General features: G+C 37.3%; 1 protein-coding gene across 6 annotated transcripts in view; it reads left to right on the forward strand.

Annotated features, from left to right (window-relative positions):
- The window catches only part of PAM (peptidylglycine alpha-amidating monooxygenase), a 145,221-nt gene extending 132,797 nt beyond the window's left edge, over nucleotides 1–12,424 (forward strand). For 3 of the 6 annotated variants that reach the window (XM_087715753.1, XM_087715758.1, XM_087715757.1), the window contains 6 exons: nucleotides 2,621–2,739; nucleotides 4,598–4,697; nucleotides 5,963–6,016; nucleotides 8,537–8,737; nucleotides 10,821–10,877; nucleotides 11,582–12,424. In XM_087715753.1, the coding sequence (XP_087571879.1) occupies nucleotides 2,621–2,739; nucleotides 4,598–4,697; nucleotides 5,963–6,016; nucleotides 8,537–8,737; nucleotides 10,821–10,877; nucleotides 11,582–11,763 (713 nt within the window). In that variant the 3' untranslated portion in view covers nucleotides 11,764–12,424. The remainder of the gene's footprint in view (nucleotides 1–2,620; nucleotides 2,740–4,597; nucleotides 4,698–5,962; nucleotides 6,017–8,536; nucleotides 8,738–10,820; nucleotides 10,878–11,581) is intronic. The other 3 variants (XM_087715754.1, XM_087715755.1, XM_087715756.1) reach the window with 3 other exon arrangements.
- The last annotated feature ends 6,815 nt before the right edge of the window (nucleotides 12,425–19,239 follow it).

The following is a 19,239-nucleotide window of genomic DNA, read 5'->3' on the forward strand; positions in this document are numbered from 1 at the left end:
TGAGCATGGATGCCAGGCCAACTGATCGGCGCGTGTGCTTACGCGGCAGTGACTGAAGACTTTCTGGCCGGCGCACATGCACACACAAGAAACCAGTTCATTTTCTGACATGTGCATGCCCACTGGGCATCTCCTTTTCCTGGCTGCAGTCCAGGCATGCATATGAAGTGCTCCCTTTTCGGCACTCAGTGCCGAAAAGATTAACCATTATTGTCTTAATATCTGACAAAGAAGCAAAAATCATCTATATAGATTTCTCTCCAAAGATCAAGAATAGATATCAGAGTGCTATTTTTTCAAGTGAGACATACTACAAGCATTGTAATATGTCTCCATTCTCAAATTTATTTAGTCTAAAGAGAGTTATCAGAGAACAGATATCTAGGCTCCTAGATATTGAATATCAGATGAGAGAAGCCTTCTCCTAGCATTTATCCACATACAATCTAACTACTCTGGGTAGAAAGCAGCTGATGGGACCCACATTTCAACAAAATGCGGATTGTTGATTGAATACCTTCCTTTCTATTGGGATTGAATAGCTTCCTTTCTATTTTTAAATAAGAGATTTAATTGCTGGTTTCCATACCTGGTTGAACCTGTCCTTGTGTTGATGTTTCAGTTGAATCAACCTGTCTCCCATGTACTATTACACTTTACTTTCTATAATGATACTTGAAGAAAAATTTTCTTTGTTGTTGCATATTCCAAGTCAGTCTGAGGAATCTTACATTAATTTACTTATCTAAAATAAGAAAGATCTTGTGCTTAATAAGTTACAGAAAGTTATAAATATGTGCAAACAACTTCTGATCTACCTAAGTAAGCACCTTCATATTTGTTCTATCAATCTTTAGTCCTATATGAATAAATTAGCAATTATAACATTTATACTTTAGAGTATTAGATTGTACAGTACAATTTATTTTGTGGGTGAATATACTGAGTATAAAATGTTAAAATTCACTTAAAATTAATGTTTGCTTTTCTTATCTAATTTTAAATATCAGTTTTGGCTTGTAGCCTTAGTGTTAATACATGCAGTGAAGCATTATTTTATTTACCTCAGTATTTCACTGACATGGCTGGATTTTATTATATTTTGTTATCTATGTCCTTATCTACCTACAATCATTATAAGACTAATAGGTTGTTAAGTGATATTAAAAGAGTTTTAAAAGGGTGAAGTGGTGATAACTTGGAATAATCAATAAATTTGATGAAGAATTTTTAGGCCATTTTATTGTATTTATTTTTAAAAAATATCTTGCCACAAATTTTATCAGTCACTTACTCTACTGTAAGAACACATTGTGACAAGGCTGCCCTCTTATGTTCAGTGGGCTTATCTTGATTAAGACTCTGATCAGATTCTTTGTGATAGTGCTTTATTGTTTTGTTTTGTTTACAATTTTCAGTCAATATAATGAAAAATGTTAAAAATTCAAAAGTTGGGGAGGGTGGCTTGGGAAGGTATTAAGTTTACCTCAGACTGTGTTTCATTCTATCCTTTATACTGGAGCATATTGTTTGTGAAGTGCTTGCTTCTACTGCTTTAGAATTAAATGTTTCTGTAAAGCCATTACAACACTGTCTTATCAGTATCCCTGAACCAAACATTATTCATTTACAAGATGTAAATGATACCCTGAATCCTAAAGAGAAGAAGGAACATAATGGAACTCTAACATTTTTTGGGAACAATGTAAAAGATTCCATTCCTATTTTTCATTCATATTTAAGAGACTCTTCAACCCCCTTAAAAGGCAAAAATAGGGTGGGCACGTCTACCCTTTATCTCTATTAATACTAGTTAAGACTCCGTACAATGTGACAGATGTGTGATGTGTACATTTTAATAATAAATATCCTGTTGCAGCAATTAATCGTTTTCCAATTTATTTTTCTTCTTAAAGATTACACTACTTGTACTCCATGAGGTCTGTCATAACTTAAAGGATTAATATTTGTGTGATGGCATAATGTTGTTCCTATCAATTCACTGTTGCAAAAGCAATCTCATATATATTGGCAGTTTTGTTGATTTTAAGAGTACATCCTCAAAAAAAGATTCTGTCAGACAGAAACAGCTTCAGAGTTCTGCAATGTGAAATCCCAAAGTTGGTTGCAGAACAGTGAAGCATTCTGCAATACTAGGCTTGCTGATTTTAGAAGCATTACGCTTCGATTTTTCCACTTGCGTCATATACTCCTCCTGACATTCAGGTCCCTGAATCCTAGCATTTTATCAGCATTCCAAACAAAATGAACATGAAATTTGTCAGTTTGCCCCTTCTGTATAGTTGGAGATCAGCCAAAATGCAAAGCATTTTGTTCTCTTATACTTTCTCTTATATGGAGCACTAAAAAAGGGATTTTAGCTCCTGCAAAATCTGCAGGGTAGGTGGATTCTCCTTGTTCTTAGGATTTCAAGTGAGCAATAGTAAAAACAATCACAGATGGCTTTCAACGTGCAATTGAACATTAGGGGAATGAAAACAATAATACTATAGATGTGTAACTTTTCTCAATTGTGCATTGTTGTGCTTAGACTGGATTGTAAGAAATAATAAACTTTTCATTATATGCATAGTATTAAAATGTGAGTTTATGTTTATAGGTGGCCTCCTGTATGCAGTTAATGGAAAGCCTTACCCTGGAGACAGGGAGCCAGTACAAGCATTTGTGATGAACTTTTCAACTGGAGAAATCATTGACACTTTCATTCCACTTAGAAAGGTAACACATTGTGAAACTTGACTTGGTATTATTAAAAATGCATGAATACACTTTTTTTCTATTCTACATCTTGTGCACATTTCAAATTTCATTATGAAAAATCCCATCTAGATACTTTTTAAAATAATGTTTTATGGATTATTATTATTATTCTAGCTCATATAACAGAATTCTCATATTAGGCAGTATCACTGAATAACATTTCAGTGCAGTCAGATACTTAATCCTAAAATGTTTAACCTAAAAATGCATGGGATTTGATGTTTCAGAAAAACTATTTTGAATTATTTATTAAAAGAGTTCAGCCAAAAAAAATAATATGCAAGACAAACTACTGTAACACTATTTTAATAATAAAATGGCAATAGCCAATAAGAAATAAACATATGTTACCCTTTAAAGATGTACATGAGCACTAGGTGGTCCATTGGACTGTATCAATTGTTGCATAAGATGATTCCTTAAGTGTAATGCACAGAAGACTGGATTACATCTAGAGTTCTCCTAAGGACTTTGGATGTTTCTCGATGTGGGGGGAATAGCGAAGTCAATAATGTTATTTGCCAAATTATGAAAGCATGCTTAGTTGCTGAAAAAGAAGCAGATGGTTTTGCAGTTTTTGGATTTCCCTTTTTATTTAGTAGTTGAATTTTCCAAAACTAGAGCCAAAGGATGGTAAATTTAAATTAATTGATGAAACAGCTTCATTAATCTGTATCTACAGGGGATCAGCAAATTCCCGAGGCCAGATAATGATGAAACACTATTAGAAAAACTTTAAAGCAAGAATGCCAGCTAGAGAGAAAAATATGTCCCAAGAAAGAAAAGCTATCTGTATGGAATTCTGATTTCTGGATTCTAATAGTGTATTGTAAACTAACAGGACATGCATTTGGAAATTGGGGTTTTATATTCTGTTACTGGACTTGGCTTGATGTTATTGATTTATTGTTGATTTGAGTTTTATAGGTATGGTTTACATAAAATACAGAATTAAAAACATGAAAATACAGAATAGAAATTAACAGCCTCACCTTGGTACTTTGTAACAGTTCAAAGACATGCATTGGTGCTCTTTGGATTTTTTTTAAATTTTGCAAAATAATTCAAGAAAAAAAGAGGAAATGGTGTCCCAAAGTAATAAACTCTCTCCATTTTCTTCTTAGCTTTAACTATACTACATGCAATATCTGGCTCAGAATTTATGCAGCACACAGTGGCTTATTGCCTCATATGGAAAGGCTTTTATTTAATTAGGCTACAGCCACAAAAAGATAAGAGTACAGGCCAAGAAATAAATTTGATTTGTTAATGCAGGGAGGGAAGAGATATTTCACTGAGGGCAAGTCAGAGTACATTGTAATAGTGTTTTCTGTTATTTTTAGCTTGTCTGTAGCTGCCCCTACGCATGTAGAATCAGCCTGCCATCAGATTAAAATTAATCAGTATTCTAGGTTTTTGTCTGCTTTGAAAACTTAAAACAAATGTCAAGTGCACTTGAATAAATTCTTTTTTCCACCTATGTGTTTTTCTGATTATTGAGAACAGGAAACAAACAACATTGTTTAGTAAAAAAAAAACATAATCATCTATCTTATCAAAAGAATAATGGTTTAGAAGTAATCTGGGAAGTTTTGAAGAATGAAGACTCCCTGGAGTCTTCCATTTATAGTTATAAAGTATATTTTATTGTTTTCTCAATCACATCCCTGCTAAGAATCTTTCACAATTTATACAAATTATGATTAAAAGTTCAAACACTGTCAAATGCCTCTGCATTTGTAATTCTGCATCTTGAATTACTGAATAATTTCCAATGTCTTCCTTATTTTAATATGTTGGCTATTTACATTCGTAGAATTTTGAGATGCCACATGACATTGTTGCTTCAGAAGACAGACTGGTGTATATTGGTGATGCTCATGCCAACACGGTGTGGAAATTCACATCCACAGAAAGTAAGAAATTGTTGCCTTAGATCATCACAGCATTAATATCCCCAAATAAAAAGAGGATATTCTTAAAGCTACTGTGCATTATGTCTCAATGTATGTGGGGCAAGATTTTTGTAAAAAGGTTGTAATGCTGTTTGACAGATTAACCAAAGATTTCTGTGCCTCCTAATGCTCTATTTTGTTAAAGTGTTTGTGAAATGATTTTTTCAGATGATTTTATCATTGTTCTGTACATGCAGTCATGTTTTAACTGTGTTTTTAAATCATGTATTTGCAATGTTTTAAACTGAGCAGAGTTTTACTTAATAAATAATTATTTGTTTCCTGTATTTATCAGAAGCCTCTATAAAATTACTGTGAATTAAAATGTGGTTGGTACGGAGCTATTTTTTCAGTAACTTTTGGTAAGGAATGTTGGTAAGGAAAAGTAATGCTCTGAACCATCAGAGCTAGACTAACTGAGGGTCTAAACTTGTAATGAAATCCAAACAAGACCAATGGGGATTGTTACTTTTGCTCTTTTAGAGATTCACCAAGATGATTTGCAATATTAAATGCTGTGTTGCCATGTGTGGCTTTATGATCTTGTTTAAAGAGAGCTCTTCATCCCAGGTTGTTCCTTAGCATCTGGCATGCAATGTCCATTGACAGGCCAGCTGAGAATCGTAGTCACTCTGCTGTGCAAATGGTTTGAGTTTCATTTTCCTGTGCCATTTTCACATCTTGTTAACCTAAATAAGTCGTACCCACTGGAATATTTGCTGTCATTTGGTCACTGAAGTTGGCACTTGTTCTTGGCTGAAAGTGTCTCTATCAGTATCTTTGTGCTTAAAGTCATTAAGGGATAATTCTAGTGTGTGTGTGTGTGTGTGTATCTTTCATTTTATATTTTTAAAGCATAATAAAACAACAAAGTGAAGAAATCTGAAAGTAGAAATAGGTAAGAATGAAAGGACTGTACGGATTCCCAGATCACAATTTTGTGATTGTTATAAATCATCTGCCAACCTAGTACACGCCAAGAATAAATGTTTTGTGCTGACATTTTGGTTTATGTTTCTGATTTCCTGGGTAGAAAACCTTTCATTATTTATTCTGAAAGAAATGTACTACTTACTATATACTACTTATAGTATAACCCCTGCTATTCTAGAGCTGCTGTGCATTCTTATATTTGCAACATCAATTATGTATCACAACTGGTGACCATTACTGGTTCAATGAATCATAGACATCACAGTGTGTCAAAAGCAATTTCTGTGTTTCAGAAATGGAGCATCGGTCTGTTAAAAAGGCTGGGATTGAAATACAGGAAATAAAAGGTTGGTCTTTATTTCTGCCATTTAGGCTCAGGGGAAGGTGCTGATTCTGTGTTGGATTGTGCAAAGTGCTTCAGCTTAAAACATTCTGACCACAAAGAAGCTGTTCTGATTTTCCCTGATTTTGTGTTTTGAGAGTTTAGTTTCAAGATTGGAACAAAACCCAAGCATTAAATAGAACTTATTTGTTACGAGAGGAATTGCTTTGAGTGTTGCAACTGTTCTGAGCACTGTGGTCAGTAATTGTTTCGTAACTTATGCATGAATGCTCTTTGAAGACATCCATCCCCAAAGCATCAAGAATGCTTTGTACTTTCTAGTTTGCAAGCAGCGCCCTAAGTGTTCCATATCGCCCTGATGTAGACCTCCAGAGCAAAAAAATAGTTACCGTGTGTCTGTGTAGTTTGAAGACTGGTTGTCCCAGCCTTTTCCATTTTTATTTTCCAACAATTGGGGTAGATTGGCTTTGGTCTTACAGTCTACACAATTCTTGGGATTGGCTTGCAAAACTCAGAGCCAGCAAAAGCATCAGCACACAACAAAGGAGTTCCTTCCTAAAATATGCAATTATGTAGTCTCTACTGAGTTTGAAAGAGGGAAGTTTGGTTTGGAAACACAATACATGGTGTATCAATTGGCAATAAATTGAACCGAGCCAGCAGTATGGTAGGAGACAGCTGTATGAAGGGTGAGTGCAGTTCTGGGCTACATTAGAAGAACATCTAAGATGTTTGATGTTGTTTTTCTGCCATTTTCAGTTCTAGTGTTCGAGTCCTTGGGAGAAGGGTGGTATATAAATCTAAATCTAATAAACCTAGTGAGACTAAAGCAAAAGTATTATGTTTTGATTCTAAGTTCCACATTTCCAGAAAAATATTGATTAAATAGAGAGAGATCAAATGAGGTCAAGGAAAATAAAAAGGAACTTGAGGTCCTGCACTGAAGAACAGATTGAAGGAATTTAGATAGTTCCTCCTGGAGAAAAAAATGACCAAATGGGGATATGATGTCCAGGTAAATAAAAGGAAGTTACAGAAAGGATTGTCAATAACTATTTTCCAAGGCTGCAGAAATTAGGGCTAGAATTAATAGCAGCTACTTATATTTTATGTAAGTATAAGGGAAAAAATCCTTTCTGATCGTTAGACCTATATAAAGTGGAATAGCCTAGCTGTAGAGAGGGTAGATACTCTATTTTTAGAGATTTTAAAGAGTCTGTACAGCTATCTCATATTGGTAGTCTAGTTGGGTTTCCTATACACTGCTGAGGATTAGACTAGAATTATCCTTGCAAAAGGAAATTCTCTGATTATATAGATCAGTGATGGTTAACTTGTTTGTCGTTCCATGCTGCAGGTGCACGCGCGCTCCCATAATGCAATATGCATGTGACAACCCCCATGCCCCACGTGCATGCATTTGACTCCCGCATGCACCCCAACCCTGTGCCTGTGCATGCAACCCCTGCACGTGTGCCCCCCCCTGAATGTCTCCCACATGTGCCCCTCCCACATGCATGTGCTGCAGAGACTTGAAAACCAACTGGGCGGTGGGAGGCACACACACATGTGCAGTGGAGCTGAGTGGAGGCGGCAGTTCATTTGCCTGCAGAGAGGGCTCTGCGTACCACCTGTGGCACGTGTGCCATATGTTCGCCATCACGGATATAGATGCTTGTCTGGAAAATACTTGTGCATATGAAATAAAAGGATAAGGCTTGATGCACACCAGTTTTTGTTAAATATTAAATTGTATGATCAGCTTCTTCAGGCAATGAGTTACAACCACTGATAGGAACTGTGTCCTTGGTCCAAAAATTGTGACAATAGCAGAATGGAATAGGATGACTTATAAGGAGGAAGAACATTAAGAGAATGGAAGGATTTCTAAAATCCTTACATAGTTTGTCTTAATCATGTATTATTTATAGTATAGCTGCAAAAATATGATTTGGCCACTGGAAAAGATATAAAGTAACAATGGTATTTTAGTTGTTAGGTAGGCTTAAAAAGAAAATTTGTACAGAATCATGTGGGTTCATCCGCTTTCTCTTCCCTCTCTTTAGGCCCACAAACATATAGGATTCAAAGTCACACATTTGCTACCTATAGAACTGTAAAGCTTGAAGAAGACACTTTATAAATTGCTTGTGAGGATAAATAAGCAGTGTTTCATTTTATGCACAAAGAATGGATTTTAACAAGTAAAGTTCTTCCTTGTTAAAGGAAGGACTTTAGTTAGCCGTGATTACAAATCCATCATGTATATACCAAAGACAATTATAGAAATTTCCCACAATTACATGAGGCACATAAGAGGAATTGCAAACAATTGATTGCACTGTCAATAATTTTGACTTTCTGTTAGGAAGTTATCATACTTGCCCTCTTCAAGGCAAGTAGCTAAAAACTGGTATTTAAAAGTAGCAATAGGTGTTCTGAAATGAACTGTTATATTGTAGCAGATTCTGCCTGGATCAAAAGAGTTAATCTGTGTTTAATCTTTTCTTCCCTCCAAAAAAAGCAGAGGCAATTATAGAAGGCACACTGACAAAGAAACCCACATCAAAAGAATTTTTAAGGAAAGAAGAAAGGCATCAAGTTGTCCAGCAGGCTAGCAGTTCTGTTTCCTTTGTTCTTATTACAACACTTCTAACTATTCCAATAGTTGTCCTCTTGGCAATTGCCATGTTTATTTGGTGGAGAAAGACAAGAATCTATGGAGGTAATTAATCTGTGTTTAACCTGGTAACAAGCACTTTTGATATCAAAGCTTTTATAACACAGAAGAATCTCAAAAATATTTATTTTCCACTGCTGCGACATAATCAATTTCTGATCATGTTAACCGGCTTCAAAGAACATACATCATGGGATCTTTGTCCTGAGAAATCAGGATGTATTGTAATTGTAATCTTGTTTGCATTCAGTTCAGTTTTCAATTAGGATGAATGTTCTTGTGGTTTCTGGGATGAGATAATATTTTGAGTTTACAGCATTGCTTATTATATAAGGGAAATTATAAATCTACTGCATAAGAAGGATTATGGAAATGGTCTTGTTGCTTTGTTTAGCTTTTTCCTGAATAAGAGTGGAAACACCTATTCCTTCGGACATTTGTCCTGTATTCTTTAGACTCTATTCTGGCATTGATTCTCTCTGAGCCAGCCAAAGACAGCTACTTTTTATTTTAAGCTCTCGTAAAACAGTGCTTACAAGCTCCAAAATTATTGCAGCAGTTAACTTAGAGCAGTGTGCTCTAAAAATACACACAACAGCATCAAAGGTAAAAGCAAACTGTTAAAATCTGTTCCCTAGCCAACTTTATAAATGTGCCGATGCAATTATTAAGCATTATTCTCAGAAAAGAATTTCATTTGTGGACAAATGCCTCTTTAAACTCCATACCAGTTCATTAAGGAAAGACAACCTGAGGAATGAAAGCACATAAGAAGTCTAATCCTCTCTTCACCTTTATTAGGCCACAAATACCTTTTTTCCCTATGTTTCCCTATAGGCCACCAAACCCCATTCATTGTTGTCAAAATTCACCATCAGAGTTTTTAATCTCCAAATTTAACCTGAGATGTTATTTTTGAACCTTTGAATTTCAAATTTGGATGGATGATTAGTACCAGAAATGCACACATTTTAATGCTCAATTGTGTGTGTGTGTGTGTGTGTGTGTGTGTGTGTGTGTGTGTGTGTGTGTGTGTATTTCTCCTCCAAAACACTATATAATGTATATATTACCTATATAATGTATATATTACCCTTGGACTGAAAATGATTGCCCCCAACTGAACATACAAAATCTTTTGAGTATTACTGTAAATGCAGTTTTTATGAGGAAAATCATACTTTATGCAAGAAACATATTGTAATTAAGAGAAACCTTATGAGCTTGGATTCACAAATGCTACATCCAGTTTTCTCTCCAAGTATAAGATTTTTCAGAAAAAAATATTTTAAGTATCTGAAGTCATATGAAAGTTTATTAAGTTTTTAAGATAGTTTGAATACTAGATTACAAAAACCAACTTAGTTTTGCTAAGTTTAAAAGGCTATGTATTTGTGTGTGACAGAAAAAGAAAATATGAATATCAATTACGAATTAACTGGTGTCTATTAGAAAAAGAAATTAGAACAATTTATATTGTTTCAACTTCTTAGTTTGATTGTGACATTTTTCAGGGACATCAGAAAAAGTATCATCAGACAAGGTGGTTTCATGTTTAATTTGATAAGTAAAATATAATTAAAGGAATCAGGGACACACTATAACAATGATAGGTAACTTTGTTGTCGTGTGCCAAAAGCATACGTGTGCTCCCCTGCACCCATAATCAAATGTGCGCGCAACACCCCCCCACTCTCCCCCTACACATTTCCCCTGCACCCCATTTTGGGCCTAGTAGGTGTCCCTGCAGCCTCCTGGGACAAAAAACAGGCCATGGGGGTGCACCCCTGTGCATGCGCATGCGCAACCCGTGCATGCATGCAGATTTTCCACATGCATTTTGCGCATGCACAGCAGAGACCCAAAAATCAGCTGGCCAGCAGGAAGCGTATGCACATGCACAGTGGAGCTGAGCTGGGATGACAGCTCACGTGCCCGCAGAGAGGACTCTACATGCCACCTGTGGCATACGTGTCATAGATTCACCATCACGGGACTAGAATCATTTGTAAATTCCAGCCTTAATGGTAATACTGTACACAGTTTTGTTTCCCTTCCATGTTTTGTTTCAAGTAATTTCACTTTAAAATTCTTGTTCCTAATTTACATATGTTTCTCAATCTTATAGCTGATGCTGATCATAAACTTGATTCAAGTTCACATAGAATTTTGGGCAGATTTAGAGGTAAGTACAATTAAAGAACTAGTGTTGCCTTTCTATAAAAGTTAAATGATATTCCCTTGCATGTTTTCTTGTTATGCATTGTCTTTCTTCTGATAATGAATCCAGCAGTTACTCCTGATGAGAAAGCTCTAATGATGTTGGCGAGTCATCTACTTATATACCAGACAAATCCTTTGGGAACTGATGATTTCTTAGAGGAACACAGACAAAGCAAAGAATAGGACTAAGAAATTGATTTTTTTTTTCCCAGACTTGCCCTTTATCTAAAATGAAGAAAAATATTGGCTGTAGTACTTTCTGTCAACCTAAATTCTAAATATCTCTGAGCTATTTTTAAGCAAGGAGAGGCAAAAGGTTAGAGGGGAGCATGGGTAGAAACCATAACCTATTATATCATGATACGCCTATGTCATGTCTCATTTGAAAGGAAAATAGAAGAAGGTACATGTTACCTTTGGTGGAAAGATCAGAGGACAATTCTATGACTTTTAAGGTGTTCCATAATGTTGACCAGAAGGAGCTGATAAGCTAACGAAATTGAAACCTGAAAAATCAGAATAACAATGTATAGTAAAAAATATGTCTTTTGTAAGCCACCCAGAATTGCCCGGTAGTAAGATGGGCAGCCAATATGTTCAGTAATAAATGCAAAAAATGTCTTAAGGATTACATGAACCACGTCCTAAATTTGATTTCCATTGCAGGAAAAGGCAGCGGAGGCCTCAATCTGGGGAATTTCTTCCCAAGCCGTGCAGGTTACAGTCGAAAAGGGTTTGACAGACTTAGTACCGAAGGGAGTGACCAGGAAAAAGAAGAGGATGCAACGGATTCAGAAGAGGAAGAACCTGTCCCTCAGCCTCCAGTCATACCTTCATCTTCTTCCTGAAACTGGCCTTTAATTGCTACATGGTCCCAGTCTACAAAGATTGTCAGATTTAGCACGTTTTAAGATTTTACGTATTTAATTGTAAACTGTACTAGTCCTTTGTGAGGCTGTACACGGATTTAATTTTGTTTTTGTTCTTCTGTTCCCTCCCCTTTTGCTTCAGTTCAGTTTTGGAGTGTGAACATTTCCTATCAGTGCCATTGTTTTATGTGAACCTTTTAATAAAGCAGGGCAATCCCACTTTAATTGCAGTAATGCTTTAAAATAGTAATATATACTCATTTCAATTAGGGACCACCTCTATATTTGTAAATAAGTCCCAGTCTCAGCTTTAAGAATACTTTTGGTTTTCAGTTTTTCTTTGGTGCCTTTTCACTTTCGATGCCCTTAATCTATCACAGAAAAGAGAGAATACAGTGCCACAATGAAACAGAGCCACTAAATCTCCTATTTTTTAAAGAAATATCACAAGTATTCTATTACTTTAAAGTAAAGATTTTAAAAAGTCTCTATTTATAATTGGATCTTTTTTTCCCCCTTCTCCTTCTTCTTGCTCAGACTTCGTGTGTTTCCAGGATGTCTTATTTTTAGATGGCTATACTGTTAGAACACTATTTTCAGAAGCTGAATGTAACTTGTGTAATAAAGTGTTCGCAGAGCATCAGCTGTCAAAGTGGAATTTTTGCATTTGGGGTGAAGGGGAAATGCTGTGGGAGACAGCCCAGTTAAAAAGCCACCAATCCCCAAAGAAGGTTCAGAACAGTTTTTTAACAAACACAGCAACTAAAAAAATGAATCAAATGTTATTTTGTATGAAAGAAAATATTTTGTTAAGGAGTGCTTTTCTAAAAATAGGAAAAAAAAACAAATCAAAAAGTTAAAATTCCATTACCTGTATAAGTTCATGTTGTAGGGAGGTGTGTTTTTTTTAAAAAAAAAATCTGGCCTGTATATCCATCCTCCAGGGCAGATACCAAAATAAAACATTGCTGGAACAGGAAATGTGTGTCAACTTGCATAAGAACTGTTTTTGTTCCTGTATTTTTCTTCATTTATACCATAGAGCCCACATATGATTATCATGTCAGCTTGTTTTAAAATTTAGCATTTTAAAGCACTTTGGAATGCTCAAAATATTTAATTGATATATATTCCAATAGTTCAGAAAGCAACCAATATTGTTCATATTGCACATGGATTAAATATCAAAAAAGGGAATTCATGGCAAATGTACTATTTGAAGTAGGGCTTCCTGATTTGGTCATTAAAGTTTAGGCAGGTCTACTCGGAAGCAAATCTCACTGTGTGAGCAAATAATTCTTTTAAACACTCCCAGTTTTCTTCACTACTGAAAAAAATATGGGTGCATTGATACATAATTAATATATCCATATTATGTATCATACATAATAGGGATGAAATCAACTTACCTTCGCTACCAGTTCACAAATGTGAGCATGCACTTTCTTTTTTTCTGAATCTTAAAGTCTATACAACTTTCACAAATGTTCAGCTTATTTGGTCATTCTGCGTACTTTTAGCAAAAGCAAAATAAATGTCATTTATTTTGTCTCCACGTGAGTAATGCTGTGCAATATATTGCAATAGTAAATTAACTCTTCACACATACACACACCCCAAAAAGAAAGTAAATGTCCAATTATGCACATAATTGCACCTTTAGCTAGAATTTTAGTGACAAATAGAAAAAGTAGAGTCATCAGGCCAGAACAAGAGGAAGAGCCTAGTCAGCAGTGGAGATTGCTATAGAAAGGGAGTTGTAGCTGCAGTAAACCAAATAATGCATTGTTTACATATTGCTGAAGTGTAACACTTTTCATTATCTCTAATATTCGGGCTATGAAACCTGATCAGATTCTACTGATAGGCTGATAAATACAATAGCGTTTGAAATTATCTAGGATCCCACCCTTTATCCACAAGAGTAGATAAGGCCCAAGGCACCACAGACAAGCATGCCAACATAAGCATCATGCAGTTACCTGAAGGTGTTCTAATTATGTGGAATTACCATCCCAATTAAACAGCTGTCCTTGCCATCAAATATCATTAGGTGGAAATTGGTTCCCTGGGAGGCATCTTGATTAAGTAGTGTTTTCCAATTAAGCAGAGCACTAAAGTAGTTAATCAGAATTTATAGATCAATGTGGTATATTGAAGTAGCATGGTATAGTGTCTATATGTTCTCCCATCCTTATCCTACTCTCCTAGCTTGATTTAGGAGTATTCCTTCAATCCATAAAGTCTTGCTAATAAGTCTTATATTAATTCCTGTAACCCCAAATCAGGTTGACAAACATGCTATTTATAAAAGGTGCAAGACAAATGAAAGATTTAACTTTACATCTGAAACCAGAATTGCTTGGAAAAGTTTGATGCTATTCACAATGCAACATCAAGATTAAACCAAGTTTCCTCTTTCTTACTATAACTGTAGTTTTTGCCTGATTATAGCAGCAGCATTTGGAGGAGAAGACAGTGAGCATTGATTTCTGTTGTGATTAAAAATAACTTAATAATGAAATAGGCGTTCAGTAAAATACAGTATATTCTACATTATGTTTGAAGAGTTAATACAGCTTTTCATCAGATCAATAGTCCCAACATCTCCCCATCTGCGGAGTTACAGTGGCCATTGGAAGATCATGCAATCCATGTAGATTTTATCCTTCAAAAATGTATCCATAAGCAAGTAGATTACAAATAGGAAGTTTTTGTAGCCAAAAATAATAGCAGATTTTAAAGGTTGGGTAAGAAATAAAATAGCAACAGTATAAAGGTAATTCATGAAATTATTTCAGGCCTTGGAATTTGCATCACGTGTGCCTAGAACTACTTTCATGTTATTCACCATGATTTCTGCTCTTCTTGCTTTGTTGCATTAAAAATAAATAAATAAGCAAATAAATAATGCAACTGCTGCCATGCTGCAAAGCACACAATTTACCATGCCTCTTATAGCTGCCTATCCCCAAGCATGGATCTAAAAAGCAAAAATGCAATAAAGCAATAACAAAAAATATAAATAAATATGAAGGGTGACCTAGTGCTTTGTTTGAAAAATATGCTTACTTGTCTGAAAAACTTAAACAGAGTAGGAGTTCAAGAATGAGGACTAGAGGAAAGACCTTCCTGTGATTTGCAACTAATGTTCTATGGGGCAACCATTCTATTAACAGATAAGTCTCCCAGAAGAATTTTTTCAAGTGAATGGAAATGCTGCTCAAAGTATAAATATAACAGCCCAAACTCTGGCAAAATATGCACCTAGGAACTTGGAAAAACTTGTCTAAGTCACTTAGCTGCTATTTCCTATGAAACTCACAGTAAATTAATCTGATGAGTGAGAATTAGTTGTGCTGTCTTTAGTCACCCCAATCAGCTGAATTAGTCCTCCAGCAGGGAATAGGTTCAGTATATATCTCCTAGTCAATGGTATCTTTTAACCAATCTTAGGTTTATCTTCCTGCTGTAGTAATGACTAAGACTATAGTGCAGAGGTGGGTTTCAGCTGGTTTGGTATGCGCATACTGGTGGCGGAAATCCAGTGTCCGTTTGCATACCGGGGCCTCCGGAGGCTCCATACCGGAACAGTGCCTCCCTGGCCTGTCCCCACTCGCTCTCCCCGCCCCCCAGTCACCATCCTCTTTCTCTCTCGCCCCGCCTGTCCGTACCATGCTTTCCCTGCCCACCCACTTCTTTTGCCAGAGCAGAGGACTCAGCTGTTGGAAGAAGCCAGTGCTTCCTTCTCTTTGACAGCTGCCTCATTTCCAATGGGTGGAGGGAAATCCATGCTTAGAGAGGGAAGAAAGGTAGTCGCTAGCAGAAACTCGACCTTCTCTTCCCTCTAACGCATGGATTCTTTCCCCACTCCATTAGAAATGAGGGAGCTGTCAAAGAGAAGGAAGCGTGTGGGGGCTTCTTCCAACAGCCGAGGAAGGAACAGGACCAGAGGATTCGGCTGTTGGAAGAAGCCCATGCTTCCTTCTCTTTGAGAGTTGTCAGTGGCAAACATGAGGGAAATGGTTTGTGTCTGTGTGTGTGTGAGAGAGAGAGGAACAACACACCTACTGTACTTGACAATTCGAGGCAGTCAAGATGCAATAATCCCCGCTGGCAAGCACGAGTCCCCCATCTTCCCACCTCCCACCCTTCTGGCAGAGCTGCAGTGTTGGAGCTTGGAGGTGAGGTGAGTTTTTTCCCCCTGGCCCCTGCCATTCTGGAAGAAAAGAAATCTAGTGCAGGAGGAGTAAGAGAAGGGGAGGCATGAAGTAGTGCCACCTTAAACTAAAGCCTCTGAGTAACTGGGAAAGAAAGCTGTGCTTTTTGAGCAGAAGTTTTCAGCAGATTCCAAGCACGGCTTTCTTTCCCAGTTACTCAGAGGCTTTGGTTTAAGGTGGCGCTGCTTTATGCCACCTCCTCCTCCTGAAAGCAACAGGTGCCTCATAGACTCGGCGGGTAGCTCAGGGGAGACAATGGCTATGATGACTTCACTCGCTGCGAAGAGGAATTGGCACCACGTTGTTCTTTTAAAGAGGTTAGCAATTTTTTTCTATTTCTTCTCCGCTTCCTTTCCTCATAGACACCCACGCGCATGAAACCCATCTAGTTGCCAAAGAAAGGCAGCATCACCTCCACTTCACCTGTCCTCCCCACCACCCTCTTGGCTCTGCAGCAGATCAATTAAGAAATAAACACTCTGTTGAAAAAACCAAGACAACCCCCTGGGATGGCCTAACAGACGCGAATAGGCTTCCTCACATTCTTGCCAGACCTTTCTCACTGTTTCTCCTCTTCCTTCTCTCTTCCACCACCACCCTCCTTTGCCCATTTAAGGTAGCTTGAGATGCGTGTCGAGTCGGAGGTTCACGGAATCATGAGTCACAGGTTGGCCAAAGGTTGACAAACATTCAACCAAAACAACATTCTGCCCTTTGTCAGGTTCGCGGTGCCCTGCGATGGCAAGTGCAGTTATGTAGGAATCTATGATCTGAGGCAATTTTCTCTATGAATGCCATAAACTGGCAGACAGTGTCGCCGGTGCCATTAGGAATTTATTTTTCAATATAACATTTAGCAACTATTTATTTGAATGTATAAGCTACCTAACTCCATTGGACTCTTCCTCTTTTTCATAGATGCACTAATCCAAAGTTTGCTTAAACATCATTTGGCAAAGCCACAATTGGTTAGATTTCCATTGCACTCTTAATTCCTAAAACATAAGTTTTCCAACCACCAAAACAGTTTGTTTTAAATGGATAGTGAGGCTTCTTTGCCAGCCTCCCAGCTGGCAAAACAGAAATTTTCACCAACTGGAAGGTAGGTGTGAGAGAGACGGGGGAGAGAGAGAAAGAAAATGAGAGGAAGAGAGGAAGGAAGGGTGAGAGAGAGAGAAAAAAAGAGAGAAATATAGAAAGAGAAAGAGAGAGAGAAAGAAAGAAAGAGAAAGAAGGAAAGAGAAAGAAAGAAAGTTGGAGACAGACACACAAGAAAGAAGGAAGAAGAAAGAAAGAAAGAAAGAAAGAAAGAAAGAAAGAAAGAAAGGGAGAGACACACAAGAAAGAAAGAAAGAAAGAAAGAAAGAAAGAAAGAAAGAAAGAAAGAAAGAAAGAAAGAAAGAAAGAAAGAAAGAAAGAAAGAAAGTAAGTAAGTAGGGGGGAAGGAAAAAAAGAAAGGAAGGAAAGAAAGAAAGAGGGAGAGATAGACACAAGAAAGAAAGGAGGAAGAAAGAAAGAAAGAAAAAGAAAGAGAACTTATAATCACAATTGAGCCCAAAATTTTGGTTGCTAAGCAAGAGCGTTGTTAAATGAATTTCACCACATTTTACAAGTTGGCCACGCCCACCCAGTCACATGACTGCCAGGCCATGCCCACAGAATAGGCCATGCCCACAGAATAGGTAGTAAAAAATTGAAACCCACCACTGCTATAGTATTAAATGCTGCCACCACTATGCTTGATCTCAGCTAAAAGGACCAGAAACCCTGAGACTCAGTGAGTGATTGACACCTAGTGGTTAAGAAGACAAAGAATAACATATTTTGCACTGAATGGAGCTTTATTGTCCTACTAATCAAAATATCTTGTGGTTTTTTTCCTAATTTGTATAATAATGATGCACCAGTAACTTGATTGCTTATCAATTATGGGTTTAAATGTTCAACAATTTATTTAAACAATATAAATAAGCTTTAAATGCTTGCTCATACATAACAGACCCAAGTTAGTGCAGAGCTTTGTCTCTTTTTGCCTCCAAAATAATTAATCATAAACTCTGGTAAGACACAAATTTACTCTGAGACTTCCTTGAATATTAACTCCCAAACAAACCCACCCAACATGGCTAAAAACAAAAAATTCAGGAAGTTTTAGTACAAATGATAACCCCAATTGATTGGATAAAAATTCAAACACAGATAATTATATTTGTGCTAGGATGAAACATTGCATTTAGTACAGTGGTGGGTTTCAAAATTTTTTAGAACCTATTCTGTAGGTGTGGCCTTTTTTGTGGGAGTGGCTTGGCAGTCATGTGACCAGGTGGGAGTGGCCAACTTGATGTCACTCACCAGGAGATGTCATGGATTGGGTAAAATGTCGTGAAGCTCACTTAACAATGCTGGTTGCTTAGCAACCAAAATGTTGGTCTCAATTGTAGTCATAAGTCAAGGACTAGCTCTGCCTTCCTCTGCATGGCAGCCTTCTCCTAGTAAACTATTTCTTCCTTCTGGAAATTTTCCTCTCTGTTAGAGGCACCAAAATAATCCATACAATGTAAGATTTTCTGCTGCAGCAGGGAGTTGAACTAGATGACCTCCTAGTAGCCTTCAAGCCCTAAATTGCTGTGCTGTTTTATTTCTTTCTGCTAACAAAGAAACCTGCCTGAGGCTCATTCCACATGCCTGCCAGATAGAGAGGCTCATTCCACATGTAGCCTGCTGTCTGGGTGGAAAATGCCTGGAATGCAATAAAGCCCATCCATCCACCTCCTGCTGGCAGGTTGGGGTGAGAGGAGAGAAGAGGCAGAGAAGCCAGAGGGGAGCCAATCCGAGTCTTCCAAAAGAAAGAGGCTGGGGGAAAGTGTGTGTGCTACAGCATGGTTCTTTGCCTGGCTTCCTGCCTCCTCCTGTGGTCTCCTCAGTGCTTGTGCTCTCCCTCCTCAAGTACAGTTTGATTGCAGGTGGAGCCACATTGCCTTTTCAAACTTTTAATCAGTGAAGCTTGGCTGGATTTTTATATAATTTTATCCAGCTGTGTGTGTGAGAGAGAGAAATGGATGGGGGCCTGGGGAGAAAGTCACTACACTTAGGGAGGGAGAGCATGAGCGAGCACTGAGGAGACCACAGGAGGAGGCAGGAAGCCAGGCAAAGAGCGTTGCTGTAGCACACACACTTTCCCCCAGCCTCAGAAAGATCCACTATGTAAAAATCCAGCCCAGCTGCACTGATTACA

This window comes from Thamnophis sirtalis, unplaced genomic scaffold, assembly GCF_051295495.1.
Source record: "Thamnophis sirtalis isolate CommonGarterSnake01/CBP01778 unplaced genomic scaffold, rThaSir2_p1.2 scaffold_5, whole genome shotgun sequence".
In the NCBI taxonomy this organism is placed as follows: domain Eukaryota; kingdom Metazoa; phylum Chordata; class Lepidosauria; order Squamata; family Natricidae; genus Thamnophis; species Thamnophis sirtalis.